This window comes from Polypterus senegalus, chromosome 16, assembly GCF_016835505.1.
Source record: "Polypterus senegalus isolate Bchr_013 chromosome 16, ASM1683550v1, whole genome shotgun sequence".
NCBI classification, from domain to species: domain Eukaryota; kingdom Metazoa; phylum Chordata; class Cladistia; order Polypteriformes; family Polypteridae; genus Polypterus; species Polypterus senegalus.
In genome coordinates, this window is record NC_053169.1 from 97,306,443 (window position 1) to 97,323,209 (window position 16,767).

General features: G+C 42.6%; 1 protein-coding gene across 1 annotated transcript in view; it reads right to left on the bottom strand.

Moving 5' to 3' along the window:
• Nucleotides 1-16,767, bottom strand: part of fndc1 (fibronectin type III domain containing 1) — a 129,571-nt gene that overhangs the window by 96,232 nt on the left and 16,572 nt on the right. The window contains 4 exon segments of the mRNA XM_039737866.1: nucleotides 2,153-2,359; nucleotides 9,604-9,672; nucleotides 9,938-10,024; nucleotides 15,377-15,571. Coding sequence (XP_039593800.1) covers nucleotides 2,153-2,359; nucleotides 9,604-9,672; nucleotides 9,938-10,024; nucleotides 15,377-15,571 — 558 coding nt within the window.

The following is a 16,767-nucleotide window of genomic DNA, read 5'->3' on the forward strand; positions in this document are numbered from 1 at the left end:
GCGGACATTACTCGGTGAGCCAGAGTCGGGAGGAGGGAGACGAAGCTTTCCGAGGAGGAGTGGAGGAGAATAAGAAAGAGAAGATCTGCATCTCATGTGGTGCTTCGAACATTTAAAAGCCTGTACAGACAGCTGTCTTCGTCACCTACTCTTCATGTTTTATTTCCGGCCCCGGGCCTGGTTAAATGTCTTCGCAAAAAGTCTCATCTCTCAGGACGCGAGTTCTTGATATTTTAGTTTATAATTTAAAAACGGAATAAGGATCTGAAAATCTGACAACAGTTTGATAAATTCTGAAAAGAATGATACCAAACAAATATATGTAGGTTTTAAAATAAACCCGATTTAAAGCGTGACAAAAAACGTGACATAAAAACGTCACATAACATCGTTGCACACAATCGTTGGACTTTTAGGCTTAAGATTTTATATATAGAGAGTAGATATATGTTTGTTTTTATATATTACATATATAAGTAAATATATATAAAAAATATATATTTATATATTATATATAAATAAATACTGCCTGGGGTTTGTTTCCTGCCTTGTGCCCTGTGTTGGCTGGGATTGGCTCCAGCAGAGCTCTGTGACCCTGTAGTTAGGATACAGCGGGATGGATAATGGATGGATATATAAATAAATATATATAAATTAATATATTAAATACATATATATATATATATATAAGTCAAACACAAGTGCATGGGAGGCAGTCAGTGGGCTTGGTTGGGCATGATATGCCAAAACTGGCGTTAATGGGATGCACTAATGCCTTGTTCTCCCTTCCTTCCAGACCCTGCTTAACTCCACCTTCAATTCCCGAACCTTCCCGCATCAGTGACATCACTCCCTGTTTTGGCCCCTTGAACCCACCTCTTCCTCCTCAGTGGCTATAAAACACTCTCTTTTCCCTCACTCCTCAGTCCCGTTTTGGACACAGCCCAGAGTGACTACTTGACCCTCTTTTTCGCTATTTAAGAATTTTGAATATACACGTTGGAAACCCAAACCTTTTTCTTGTCTCTCTTGTTTGCTTACTATATATATATATATATATATATATATATATATATATATATATATATATATATATATATATAGTGAGGACTGAGTATTGTGTGCTCTGCGTGAAACTCTGTTGTGCCTGTGGGAAACGAACAAAGCATTTCCCACTAGGTGAAGAAAACTAAAAAAACTTGTGCTTTTAAGTGTGCCTCCTGCGTCCATCTGTCGCCAGATCTTGTAAGTCACCTTGGATAAAGGTGTCAACCAAATATACAATGATATCAGGAACAATCACATAATAATAGAATGCATTTTATTATTATCAGGTTAACGCATAGTTGGCACAGAAAACGGAAAGTTCTCATAGCTGACAGTCAAAGTGTTGAGAGATGATGAAATAAGCGTGACGGTGGAAAATGGAGAAGAGGAAGGAAATAAAGCCAGAGAAAGAGAAAAGAAAAGTGAAAAAATGAGATAAAAAATGAGCTGTGGTCAAGTCATGCCAGCCGTGAACTACACTGCAAGATGAACCAACCCCTCCGCCAAGTATTTTAGGGTCTTGTTCAAAAAGGGGACACCACTTTAAGATTAGGCGCCCTTACACTATTTTAGGATTAGTCACCTACTGTAAATTTTTAAGATTAGGGACCCTGGTGTGCCTGGCCTTACCCCCACGAACCTTAAGTTCAGGGTTTGCAGTAGGGGTAGGCCAGTCTAAAACAAACAAGAAGGAGATGGCGTCCGCTTTTTGAACAAGACCCGCATCTGAAATGACTGCAGTCTCTTAACCGCGATATCACATATTTACGTATTACAAACAGCAAGTGGAATGACGTTTGATGAAAACTGCCATGAGATTTTGTTTCCTCAAGGACAGAAAATTAGATTCAAAGAATCACGGATGATAAAGTCGAAGGAATCCAATTCAGGGTCAATGGGGTACCAGAGATTACCTCAGAGGTCCCGGGCGTGAGGCAAGGAATAACCGCAGAGAGGACGCCGGTCCTTCTCCAGACTCATTCACACACGTGTGCAGAATGTTAGTTTGGAAGCTTTAGGCATTCACACCGATACCTGTATGACATTTTAAAATCTACCATACCTAATAGAGGTCAAAAAAAGAAGAAGAAAACAAACTCCTTACCATGATTCACCTTTTCATGGATTCTCTCGTCATTCTGTAGAGATACGACGCGCACGTTCCTGCTGCCGTCCCCGTTGGCCTGATGCGATGTCATCCCCCGGGCCGCCTGCCTTTGGGCTGAGGCGTGTACTGGTTTTGCTGGCTGTGAGGGTCTGTCTTCTGACGCATGTGATCTTGTTCTAATTTGCCTTTGTGGCAGCCTTTTTTCTACGAAAAAAAAATAATAAGCATCACACAGTAGCTGGAGTCGAGGCCCCACTAAACACATACAAGACCTATGGAGGCGACTGCAGCCCCACACTTTTATGAAGAGAACTCCTTGGCGTGACTGAATAGACGATCTATAGACCCTATCATTGTAGAGTGTGGTCCAGAGAAGATACCTTGTATAGAAAAGAGTGATCATGGTACACTTGAGCTAATCCATTAATACCGCCCCACAATGCTGAAGGACAGGGAGAGCACACTCATTTTAGAGCAGTCGATCCTCAACCATAAGAGTGAGGCCGTGGGAGACGGGCATGGGGAGCCAATACCGTTTGTTCAGGCCTACATGCCATAGTGAGGTCATCTAGCTAGTCATGTGTGGGACGTAGGAACTCAAAGTCCTAGGAGACCTGCTTCTTTAATGGCTGCTCATAGTTACAAGACATAAGGCTTTATAAATTGGGTGAGCAGCTGCCTACTTTAACTAGCTCCTAAACGCCATGGTACTAAAGTGGAAAGGCAATTGCTATAAACTGTAGTATTGATATAGAGAATCTTATATATAAACGTCTATGCATGAAAGTGTGTATTTCTGTCTGTCTGTCCGACCCAGAAGTGCGAGGCTACAGCGTGAAGCTCAAAAAGCCAGCAAGGCGACCCCATGTTGACGAGTCAGAAGAAGAAAGAAGTGCAAGGCTACAGCATGAAGCTGAAAGAAAGAGACTCTGTCGCCAAAGTGAAACCGCCGGGCAAAGGCAAACGAGCGAGAAACTCACTTAGCCGCTGATAGACAAGGGGGGTGAGCACGTCCGCCTCCACTTTGAGCTCCACCTTCCTGAGGCGTTGGATTGGTTTAAAAATGTGACACTTGATGAGCCGTCTAAATGTTCCCACCCACTTTAAAGCAGCTCTCTCTCTGGCCGAGTTAACATGAGCACCACTACTCCTGGCAGTTAAATAGCACCGCCTTTATTTTGAGCTCCGCCTTCACGAGGCATTGGATTGGTTTAAAAATGTGTCACTCAATGAGCCGTCTAACTGTTCTGTAGAAGAATAATTTTAGGGTAACATAGCATTCATCTTGAACCAACCAGAATAAAATGTATGCACTGATTGACACATTGTATGAAAATTCAACAGTTTATAAAATGAACCTCTAGCCTTTGTTTCTTGGACCATTCTGACCATTCTGACCAGGCTGTTATGGACTACTTTTGAAGAATGCTCCCTCCAAGGCCTTTTGCTGTGGAGTAATTAAAAGATACAACGAACAGCTTTTCTCTAGCCTGGTTACTGAATTGTCCTATTAGAGGATAAGTTTCCTTCCTTAATAAGATGTTAAATTTCGACCACAGTTTCCACCCACTTTAAAGCAGCTCCTTTCTCTCTCTGGCCAGGTTAGCAAGAGCACCACCTTGCAGTTAAATGGCACCACCTCTATTTTGAGCTTCGCCTTCGTGAGGCATTGGATTGGTTTAAATGTGACACTCGATGAACTGTCTGATTGTTCCCACCCCCTGTAAAGCCGCTCTCTCTATGGCCAGGTTAGGAAGAGCACCACTGTTTCTGACAGTTCAAAGACACTGTCTCCACTTTGAGCTCTGCCTTCATGAGGCAATGGATTGGTTTAAAAATGTGTCACTCAATGAGCTGTCTAACTGTTCCCACCCACTTTAAAGCAGCTCCCTCGCTCTCTGGCCAGGTTATCAAGAGCACTACTGATCTTTGCAGTTGAAAAGCACCGCCTCTATTTTGAGCTCCGCCTTCTTGAGATATTGGATTGGTTTAAATGTGACACTTGATGAGCTGTCTAAATGTTCCCACCCAGTTTAAAACATCTCTCTCTCTCTCTCTCTGACCAGGTTAGCAAGAGCACCCCTGGTCCTTGCAGTTAAATAGCACTGCCACTACTTTGAGCTCCGCCTTCATGAGGCATTGGATTGGTTTAAATGTGACACTCTAAATGTTCCCACCCACTTTAAAGCATTTTTTTTTTGATTGACCAGGTTAGCAAGAGAACCACTGATCTTCGCAGTTTAAAAGCACCGCCTCCACTGTGAGCTCCACCTTCCTGAGGGACTGGATTGGTTAAAAAATGCGTCACTCGATGAGCTGTCTAATTGTTCCCACCCACTTTAAAGCAGCTCCCTCTCTCTCTGGCCAGGTTATCAAAAGCACTACTGATCTTCGCAGTTGAAAAGCACCGCCTCTATTTTGAGCTCCGCCTTCTTGAGATATTGGATTGGTTTAAATGTGACACTCGATGAGCTGTCTAATTGTTCCCACCCACTTTAAGGCATTTTTTTGATTGACCAGGTTAGCAAGAGAACCACTGATCTTCGCAGTTGAAAAACACCACCTCTACTTTGAGCTCCGCCTTCCTGAGGGATTAGATTGGTTTAAAAATATGTCACTCAAAGAGCCGTCTAATTGTTCCCTCCCACTTTTAAACAAAAGTCCCTCAAGGTAGTCTGCAGACATACAGTATGTGTATGATACGCATGGCTTCAGCGAGAATAAGCATTTGTGGAGCCTGCCGGCAACACCCAACAGAATCAAAGGAAGGAAACCAAAGAAGAGTGCCATCTTAAATTAAACTGCAGGAAGAACTCCCCAGAGTATCTAGAGACAGACAAAATCACAGCAATCTGAACACTCTAGTGTGCAGTGGACCAAAAGAAAATCCCCAAGGTTTTTCTTTCCCATTTCTGCACCCCAAGATGTGGAGGTAATTAAAAGCAGTTTGTTTTTTTTGACTGATCCCTTTGCCCCCACCATGCATTCCTATTTGGTATATTAATGCTTTACTCATCCTTGCACGTGATGTCATTTCTTTCCCATTTGTTTGATGATTTTTTTTAATTAATTGCATTTTTAGTGTAAAGATGCCCTGAACTGCTCAGTCCCAAGTGAATCTGAATAAAAAAAAAATTCAGAACTTAGATTGAAAGCAGATTTCTTTGGGTTCAGTTAGATGAACTGGAAATGAATAGCTCAGTTCACTTATAAACATTTAACTTCAAATAAACTAATATTTTATCGTTCGTCAGATGCTAAATGTTTAAACACTACTCAAGTCAAGTTAATTTGTTTGAAAGGCCTTATTGTTGAGATTGCGACTTCTCTGATTATTATTTTTTTACCATTGATGGGCTGATGAGAATGATATCCAAACATTGCCTTGGCAGACGTCGATATTATTCATTCATAATGCATTCTCAGATGGCTTGTAGGAACATTGAGGACTTGTGCTCCATAATTTTTATTTTTTTAACCAAGACAGAGTTCACTCCTTGTCCCTGCCTGAACTCCTTCCACTAAATTGGTCTGAACCCCTGTCCTCATGTGCAGTACTCTCTTAGATGTGATTCTGAAATGACCCGTTCAAAAGTGTGTAGCGAATAGCTTCGAAATCTGCCACTGCAATGGCTCCACCCACAGGGCTTCATCCTAAACCCCGCCTCCCCCCCAAATTTCTCCAGTCCTCTGGTTGGGGGAACCGCCCACAAAACACATAGAGCATAACAAAGGCTTAGCTACGAATACATAAGACGTAAAAGGATACTGCAGATCATCAACAAAAGAAATAGTAGCACTTACAACAAATGAGACAAAACAAGAATTTGAAGCCCAGCTAGTAACAACGAGGGGGCCCTTTTGTCCTTTGCATAAAACTTTGAAAGAAACGTGGCTTGATAATATTGGCACGCGGAGTGTCGTGTTATGCTATTTCGAGGTTGCTGATCTCAAATATGACGGTCCCAGAGAGTTAAATATGTCAAATTTCAAACATAAGCCTGTGGGGTATCGTTTTAGACTATTTCAAGGGCACTGATTATGAATATGGTGTCATTTTTGATTTTGAATCCTTTACTAGGGGGTCTAACCCTCTATGGGCCTCTATCAGAAGGTGCAAATGGACAAGTGAGAATATTTAGACTTTAAACATTTAAACTGAAGCACACATTGCAATGTATTAAATGTCCAACACAATTCTTCTTCGTCTTCTTTCGGCTGCTCCCATTAAGGGTTGCCACAGTGGATCATCTTCTTCCATATCTTCCTGTCCTTGTCATCTTGCTCTTTTACCCCATATCACCTGCATTTCATCTCTCACCACATCCATAAACTTTCTTTTAGTCCTTCCTCTGTTCCTCTTGCCTGGCAGCTCTATCCTTAGCACCCTTCACCCAATATACCCAGCATGTCTCCTCTGGATCATCTTCTTCAATCTTTTCCTGTCCTCATCACCACATCCATAAACCTTCTCTTAGGCCTTCCTCTTCTTCTCTTACCTGGCAGCTCTATCCTTAGCACCCTTCACCCAATATACCCTTCATCTCTCCTCTGCACATGTCCAAACCAACACAATCTCGCCTCTCTGACTTTGTCTCCCAAACGTCCCACCTGAGCTGATCCTCTAATGTTCTTGTTTGCTCTGTCACACCCATCACCTGCATGTCTTCTCTCACTACATCCATAAACTATGTTTTAGTCCTTCCGCTTCTCCGCTTGCCTGGCAGCTCTATCCTTAGCACCCTTCACCCAATATACCCAGCATGTCTCCTCTGGATCATCTTCTTCCATCTCTTCCTGCCCTCATCATCTTGCTCTGTCACACCCATCACCTACATGTCCTCTCCCACCACATTCATAAACCTTCTCTTAGGCCTTCCACTTCTCCTCTTACCTGGCAGCTCTATCCTTAGCACCCTTCTCTCATTATACCCCTCATCTCTCCTCTGCACATGTCCAAACCAACGCAATCTCACCTCTCTGACTTTATCTCCCAACTGTCCAACCTGAGCTGACTCTCTAATGTCCTCATTTCTAATCCTGTCCATCTTTAACTCTGCCACCTCCAGCTCTGTCTCCTGTGCCACCGTCTCCAGCTCATATAACATAGCTGGTCTCACTACCATCCTGTAGACCTTCCCTTTCACTCTTGCTGATACCCGTCTGTCACAAATCACTCCTGACACTCTTTCTCCAGTCACTCAACCCTCTTCTTCACTTCTCTTCCACACTCCCCATTACTCTGTACTGTTGATCCTAAGTATTTAAACTCCTCCACCTTCACCAACTCTACTCCCTCCATCCTCACCATTCCACTGACCTCCCTCTCATTCATACACATGTATTCTGTCCTGGTGGTCCTACTGACCTTCATTTGTATTTGTAGCTCATGTTTCTTATGAACCCCCTGAATTAGGAGGGCTTGTGCATATAATTTTTGATTATCGATTGGTTATGATTACTTTTGCATATAGATATTTCATTTTTCTCTTACTTGTATTTTTAACCACTAAATGTTTCTTAACTATTGTCACACAAATGCGATGAGGAGACAATTTACAGGTTCAAATAAGTACGTTTGCCCACCAGACCTGGGGTTGGCGCTGTCCTCTAACTCCATCTCCTCTCTCTCTCTCTACAGAACAACAGACGAACCTTCAGCCTAACCATCACCTCTGGTCAGCGGACAGCATCAGTTCTGGTTCTGGTCCACCAGATCCCACCTCCTTCCCGATGTCACTTCCAGTTCCAGAATGCCACATACTCATGATGTCATTTCCTTCCGCCGACCATATACATACATATACCGCCTTCTCTTTGTTATACTCAGTTCTGTTTTGGACTCCAGTTTGTGAAGACGTATTTCACTTGCCTGGAATCTACAGTATACGAGGGGGATTCCCCCCAAACCTTTGACATCTTTATGTTTAATTTACACAAATAATTCGCCCCCATCGTTTTCCTCTCCCCTTTTAAGAACATTAGAGCACTCTAGACGAGGACAGGCCATTCAGCCCCACAAAGCTCGCCAGTCCTGTCCACTTATTTCTTCCAAAAATACATCAATTCGAGTTTTGTAAGTCCCTAAAGTCTTACTGTCTACTACACTACTTGGTCACTTATTCCAAGTGTCTTTGAGAAAAGAGAAACTTCCTAATGTTTGTGTGAAATTTCCCCTTCACAAGTTTCCAACTGTGTCCCCGTGTTCTTGATGAACTCATTTTAAAGTCACCGTCTCGATCCACTGGACTAACTCCTTTCACAATTTCAAACACTTCACTCAGGTCGCCTCTTAATCTTCTTTTACTTAAACTCTAAAGGCTCAGCTCTTTTCATCTTTCCTCATAACTCACCCCCTGTAGCCATGAATCAGCCTTGTCTCTCTTCTCTGGACCTTCTCCAGTGCTGCTGTGTCCTTTTTGTAGCCTGGAGACCAAAACTGCACTCAGGACTCCAGATGAGGCCTCACCAGTGTGTTATAAAGCTTGAGCAGAACCTCCTGTGACTTGTACTCCACATGTCAAGGCGCTATATAACCTGACAAATCTGTTAGCCTTCTTCATGGCTTCTGAACACTGTCTAGAAGTCAATAGCTTAGAGTCCACTGCGACTCCTAAGTCCTTCTCATAAGGTGGACTTTCAACTTTCCGACCGCCCATTGTGTATTCAAACCTCACATTTTCACTTCCTATGTGTAATTCTTTACATTTTCTGATATTAAATTTCATCTGCCACAAATCTGCCCAAGCCTGAATGCTATCCAAGTCCTTCTGTGTTGATATAATGGATTCCAATTATCTGCTAATCCACCTATCTTGGTATCATCTGCAAACTTATATTCCTATCTAAATCATTTATATCTATTAAAAATAGCAGCGGGCCTAGCATTGAACCCTGCTGGTCACCGCTCTTAACATCGGCCAATTCTGATGAGGTTCCTCACACCATCACCCTCGGTGTCTGAGCCAATTCTGCACTCTCCTACACTCCACCCCCTGAACTGCAACTTCTTTTAATTTGATGCCCAACCTCTCGTGTAGCACTTCATCAAATGCTCTCTGACAGTCCAGATCAATAATCTCATCTGCTCCACTTTGGTTGTATCCTTTTCTTGCCTCCTGATAGAATTCCAGCATGTTAGTGAAAAACGGCCTCCCTCTTCTGAGCCCACGCTGACTGTCCTATCCTTACCATGTGCTGCTCAATCTTACCCTTAATAATTCCTTCCATTAATTTTCCTGTTAAGCTTATTGGCCTATAGTTGCTTGGATCTGCCCTGTCACCCTTTGATATTTGCCATTTTCCAGTCCTCTATCCCCCTTCTGAGGGGCACCACGCGTGGCGATGTTGTCTGAAAGTCTGGAGAGAAGCAGGTCATCCTATTTGCAAGACAAATGCTAGAAATCATTGCATGAGTGACAGCCACTTGTCAAACAGAAAGGGGGTACCTGTGACAGAGCCATCCACTGCTGCCGGGCTTACAATTGCAAAGCCATCGAGGTTGACCCATTCACCACCTCAAAAAAAAGAGACGACAATGTAAGAGTTAATAAAAAAGAAAAGCACATAAGTAACGACGTGCCGATGAATCCGAAGAAGCCAAAACATACAGACAAGAAGCAGACTACTCCACAAGCAAGGAATGGCTCCTGTCACGTGCTAGTGCTTACCATTAACATCTCACACCACAATTCACTGTACATTTGTGATTTGGAAATGTTACCTAAAATATAAAAGTTAAAAAAAAAAAAAAAACATTTTTACTTAGCTGCAAATACCAACCTCCTGTAGTTGCAGCTCTAAACACAGGATGGCTCCTTCCATTGCGATTCTCTGCTGTTATCTGCATGAAGTACAGCTCTCCTGGCTCTGGAACAAAGAGAGGACATCCATTCACACAAAATGCTGTCATGTAATCAAAGTCCACAGTGGTCATTGAAATCTGGAGACATTTCAGTATCTAAGGAAGGGTTCTTTTTCTGAAATGCTGTGTTATGTTTACGTGAGATGTAACGGGATGCACAGCTTCCAACTTTTGTTTCGTCAGTCCACCGAATATTTTCCACAAAACGTCTGGGGGATCATCAAGATGTTTAATGGCAAAAGTGAGACGAGACTTTATGTTCTTTGTTGATCAGCAGTGGTTTTCACTCCGCAACGCATGCCATTTTGGCCAAGTCTCTCTCTTCTGGTTGACTCATGAGGCCTGAATTGAGGCCTGCAGTTCTTTAGATGTCGTTTTGGGTTCTTTTGTGACCTCATGGATGAGTCGTCGCTGTGCTCTTGGGGTAACTCCTGGGAAGGTTCACCACTGTTCCATGTGTTCTCCATTTGTGGATAATGGCTCTCACCGTGGTTCGCTGGAGGCCAAAATGCTTTTAAAATGGCTTTGTAACCTTTTCCAGACGGATAGATGTCAATTACTTTCTTTCTCATCTTTTCCTGAATTTCTTTAGATTGCGGCATGATGCTTCCTTTTTGGGATCTTTTGGCCTACTTCACTTTGTCTGACAGGTTCTATTTAAGATCTGGTAGTGTGTGGCTCGTGAAATTGAACTCAGCTTTCCAAAAATGTGATTAACCGCAGATACTTCATGATTTAACAACAGGGGGGCAATTACTTTTTCACATAGGGTGGACCATGTAGGTTTGGGTATTTTTTTTTCCTTAATAAATAAAATCATCACTTAAAAAGTGCATTTTGTTTTTACTTGGGTTATCTTTGTCTAATTTCTCAATTTGTGTGATGATCTGAAACATTTAAGTGCCACAAACATGCAAAAAAATAAGAAAGGGGGCAAATACTTTTTCACAGCAGTTTTTATCTGGCTATCTTTCAATTTACTGAATCTGCTTAATTCAATTTTAGAACCACGGGTGCAGTGTTGTGCAAGTTCACACCTCACAAGAACTCACTCAAAGTTCAGTTCACGCAGATTCAAATGAATCAATTCACTTTCGTAGCTCACCATTTCAATTTTGAACTAATTTTGTATTTTTTAAAGGAGTGAGAATAAATAACCCATGAGTTTAATTTTTTCAGTTTTTCATGCCTTATATTAGGCTTATACAGTGTTCTTGAATAAAATGCAATAATTCTAAAGACTTTTTTTTATTTAAATACACGTTATTGGGTTATACCCAGCAACAAACACGTATAACCATATATGCTCATATCCTCCCAGTCATAAAAAATAACTTAAATAGATGCAAGTATACATAGAAATGGCCGCTCTATTTCCAACCGTGTGACACAAATGGTGGCTGTAGGTGAACTAATTCATTACGTTGCCGGTCAAAATTCTCGTCACATATTGCATGTCCAACGGGGAAAAATATAAAGTGGCCTTGTGAAGTACAACGTTATTCCTAAAAGCAAAAGCGGAGCTTCACCGCATGCTTGTGTCCACGGGGGTGCAGCTTAAGCACAAGCAGGCAGACACAGACAGCACTGATTTTTGTGCAAAATAAATATTGGTAAAACTCCACTATTTGTGCTTCTCTGAATACCGTATTCAGATTCGGCTCCACCCCTACATTACAGGGTAAGGCAAAACGTTTAATCAGGACTGACACCAGATCCAGAATTTCACATATAACTGAACTTGCTCACGTTCAAGTTCTTCACTTGAAAATACGTTATGTTAAGTTCACCATTCGTAGAAAAATGAGCTTGTTCAATGAAGGCGCTCTTTGGAACTCATTCATGCGCAACACTGCATGGGCATAGGATGGGGTGGACATTGGGCCATTCTGTCACTTTTACGGTGACACAAAAGGCCTGGCAGAGGTACAGCCACTTTCCATCCATTCGTCATTCAATTTACTGAATCTGCTTAGTCCAATTGTAGGACCACGGGTGTAGGATGGCGTGGGCATTGCACCGTTTTATCAGGCTTACAGTGGCACACAAGGCCTAACTGAGTTACAGCCAGTTTCCTGTTGCCTCACCCCAGGCAGCCTGGTTCCAAACCCCATAAAGAGGCTTCAAGGCTGGTGTTTTAAATATTCAAGATGACCATAAACCTTCTTTTCTGACGGACAAAAACTAAACAATGTTCTCGAAATTCCAAGGATTTATTGAATAAGGAAAAGGAGAACAATAAGTGAAAAAAAGAGCAAAAAAATTTGGCTGTGAGCGTCAGTAGGCTTTACGCCTAGGAACCAAGTTAACCGAACTATTCTTTAACATTTCAATAATTATTTACTGTGCTGATGCCGATCTTTCTGATCATAAAATATGTCATTACGATAGCAATTGACGAGAAGAATTCATAATTAATTGCAAAATTACGGTTTTTGAGGGTTCCTCTACAGCAGGGGTGTCGAACTCCGGGCCTGGTGGGCCGCAGTGGCTGCAGGTTTTCATTCTAACCATTTTATTAATTAGTCACCAGTTTTTGCTGCTAATTAACGTCTTTTGCCTTAGTTGACTCAGACCCCTTAGTTGTTTCTTTTTCCTGAATTAGCAGCCAAACAATAATGAGACACAAAACGAGTCGCCACATGACCAACTCATCGGTACCCATCTGAAAATAAAGAAAGGTGAAGGTCTCAGTAAGGTTGATTTCTCAGGTCACCAAAACTTTTTGACGGTGATCTTAGAAAAAAACAGGAAATCAACAGTTTGGGAAATGCCTGCTGTGGCAGAATGAGAGCAGCAACAAGCCATGGAATTAAAGAACGGGTTTAATTACCAGCAAGAATTTGTGTCACAGTAAGAAACTGATTGGAGTCTGAAGCCCCAATTCAGTTGGCCAACCGTTGGATCGTTTCACGTCTCATTTCTGTTTTGCTGCCATTTAATGAAGAAACAAATCAATTCAGAGGAATGAATCCTTAAAAACAGAGCAATTAAAATGAAGAGAAAAGGAGTTAATTAGCAGCGAAAACTGATCCCTGATTAGGAGAAGGGTTAGAATGAAAATCTGCAGCCACCAAGCCCACCAGGCCAGGAGTTCGACACCCCTGCTCTCGAGCGCCTCTTTCTCTTCCACAATTTGGCTCAAAAACGAATCAGCACATCGTCATCTCATAACAGGCTTAAGTTTTGAGTTTGGTATTTTTCACGTCCAGTCGTTTTAGTTCTCGAAAATACTGTGACACACACAGACTCACACATATCGATGTTTTTTGGTATCAGGGGACCCTAAAACGTTGAAATCCGGAGTTCAAAATTTGCGACAAATCTAAAGTTTTCGCGTTTCCCCAGTAGATGCAAAGCAAAAACAGGCAACCAAAAGCAAAACAAGGCTGGTCCATAATCCGATTGAGCGCAAACCCAAAGTAGGAGCAGAAAAGAAAACAGGAATCCAAACAGTCCTCACAGTAATGATCCTTACACCACAGCTGTCCATGAACCTCTGAGATATAAAGGCCGAGGGCGGTCTCTCAGCAGTGATGTAATGGTGGCTCCGCCTCTTGGAGGTTCCACCCACACAAAAAAAAAAGGGCCACGAAAAACAGCTGACTTCTGATCCCAGGGTGGTCAACGCTTGTCTGTCGTGTTAAAATCTCAACAACATTTTGCTACTGATTTCACTTCTGCAGGGTCCGGCTGGTTGATGATTTGAAACGGGCCCAGCATGAGGCTCTGCCGTTAGTTAGTTGTTTGTTAGTTAGTTAGTTAGTTAGTGCCCTGTTTAAAGACATCCGAAAATGAATGGGATATCCTCTTTCTCATAATTGACATCATTTAAGCCTGGCTACTTATTTCTAAATCTTTTTTAATGGAAATCGCATTGAGATTAAGAGGCAGCTCTTCCTAATGTTCAAGCAGGCCTTTTCATGACCGCGATCCCGCACAACAAAACCTGCACTGACGTTTTCGCTGCTTCAACAAGTTAAGGATTTTGTCGTTTATTTATTTCCCTCTTCTGTCGACTAGCGCAGAATTTAACTTTCATTTACAGTAAACATGAAACACTTTATACCTGCCCAAATATTAATTACAGTCTCGTCTCTTCTGTACTGTGTTAGCTGCCCCCCTAAGGGCGTATCTGCTAACTCACCTACTTATGTGTCATTAAGAGATCGAATTCGCTTAATTGTTTGTGTCAATCAAAAGGAATCAACGTGGTGGGCCACAGTGCCCAGTGAGGAGACGCTCCTTTAGAAATACCACCCAAGACATTTGGCTTGTAGAGTTTGATTCGGCTCGTTTCTTGTCAGATATGAAACCTTGAAACATAAGAAGTTTGACTAACAAGAGGGGGCCATTAAGTCCATTTGTTTAGCTTCTCATCCAGATAAGGTTGTTGAGTGCTCTCCTTCAAATCCACATCTCGGTAGTTTACTTCTAGATTTTCACAACTCTTTGATTCGCTTCCTGGCTTCAATCCTTCTGTTGTTGTCCTTGAATTTTGTGATTCGCCCCCCCAAGCTGAAAGAATTTGTCAGGATCTACTTTATCATTGCTTTTGAAGGCCTGGATTAGGTCCCCACATGGTCTCCTCTGCTCAAGACTACACAGGTTTAATTCCATGAGTTTGTCCCAATGCGACGTGTCCTTACACTTCTGAGATGCGTTTGGCTGCTTTCTTCTGCACAACTTCAAGTGCTGCTACAGTGGGGGCAAATATGTATTTGAGCACCAATGCTGAATTTGCAAGTTTACTCACTTACCAAGAAATGAGCCGTCTCTAATGTTTAGGGTAGCTTCATTTTAATGGGTGAGGGACGGAATATCAACCAAAAATCCAGAAAAAAACGCATCTCTCTATTATCAAAAAAATTCTTGGAAGGAGACGACGCGTGATTTTCTCGGAGACTCTTTAACGTCCCACAGTCTAAGGAACCTCCAAGCTGTTCTCAGTGTCAGGTCCAAAATCCTGCGCCTGTCATTGTGTGGGGCTGTGTCAGTGACCATGGGCACCAATAAAGCAGAATGATCTCAACAAATTTTGGAGTAACCTATGCTGACATCAAGATGCTGTCTTATCTAGGGATGTCCCTGCATTTTCCAGAAGGCAAACACCAAGCCACATTCTGCACTGATTACAAGTTCATGGCTGAGTAAGCAGAGAGTGCGGGGACGAGACTGGCCTGTCTGCAGTGCAGAACTAAGTGGCGCCTCAAGAAGCACAAAATACGGCAACAGTGGCCCCGTACCATTACACTGCTAATGATGTAGGATGAGATAAGAAGTTACCAAAGAAGGAGTATGCAACTCCACACATGCAGCCAGCTTTATTTAATCAAACAGCACCGTCAACATCTTACCAACATCATCGATTGTGTAAGACCGATGTCTACTGTCAACTTTAACAAAGCGGAGGCTGTTCATAGTTTTCCCATAGCCGATGTTGTAATGATCGGGACGTCTTTGTTCTGATTCACTTGCGACATCCCATGTGACTCTCAAACCACTTGCAATAGGTGCTAACTTCACATTCCTTGGCTTCAGTGGGCGTTCGGCTGTGGGAGAACAAGAAACAGCAAACATTTATTAATATTTCTCTGCCCTGCAGAATTTGCTTTTAAGCTATTGGATTCTACAGATAAAAATGAATGGCAACATACGATAGATAGATAGATAGATAGATAGATAGATAGATAGATAGATAGATAGATAGATAGATAGATAGATAGATAGATAGATAGAGGGGCGGCACGGTGGCGCAGTGGTAACGCTGCTACCTCGCAGTTAGAAGACCCAGGTTCGCTTCCCAGGTCCTCCCTGCGTGGAGTTTGCATGTTCTCCCCGTGTCTGCGTGGGTTTCCTCCGGGTGCTCCGGTTTCCTCCCGCAATCCAAAGACATGCAGGTTAGGTGGATTGGTGATTCTAAATTGGCCCTAGTGTGTGCTTGGTGTGCTGGGTGTGTTTGTGTGTGTCCTGCGGTGGGTTGGCACCCTGCCCAGTCCCATCCTGCCTTGTGCCCTGTGTTGGCTGGGATTGGCTTCAGCAGACCCCCGTGACCCTGTCTTCGGATTCAGCGGGTTAGAAAATAGATGGATAGATAGATAGCGTAGTTGGCAGGATTAGATAGATAGATAGATAGATAGCGTAGTTGGCAGGATTAGACAGATAGATATGAGAGATGTTGAAAATGTTTCTGCACTTTTATTTTTAAATTAATTTAGGACAAGGCTACAACATCACAAAAGTTTTTGGCCCCTGGTTACCTTGGAGCTTGGCGCAGTGCTCTTGGATGTTTTTTACATGTCACCATTTTATGGTCTTCCTGCTTCCATAAGAGATGCCCCCTCGGTCTCAGCCTTTAAATCCCGGCTGAAGACTCACTACTTCAGTTAGCATATCCTGACTAGAGCTGCTGATTAACTGTCCAGACTGCATCTCTGTTGTTAGTCATTAGCACTATAACATAAGTAACATGATAATTATATTTGAATACTAACCCTCACCTATTCTGTTTCTTTTCTCGGTACCCAAATGTGGCCATTGGTGCCACGGCCCACCTGCCAAGTTGTTTGCCTGCCTATGGTAAAGTCATCCCTGATGGAGGATCACAGGAATCATGGGAAAGAGAGGTCCTTTCATCGGAGCAATGTTTCAGCCGTGGCATGGCCAAATGGAGATGCAGCTAGATGGATGAGGTCTCCAGGACTCTAAAAATATCGAAACCTAATTATGTCATATCATCTACTGTTAA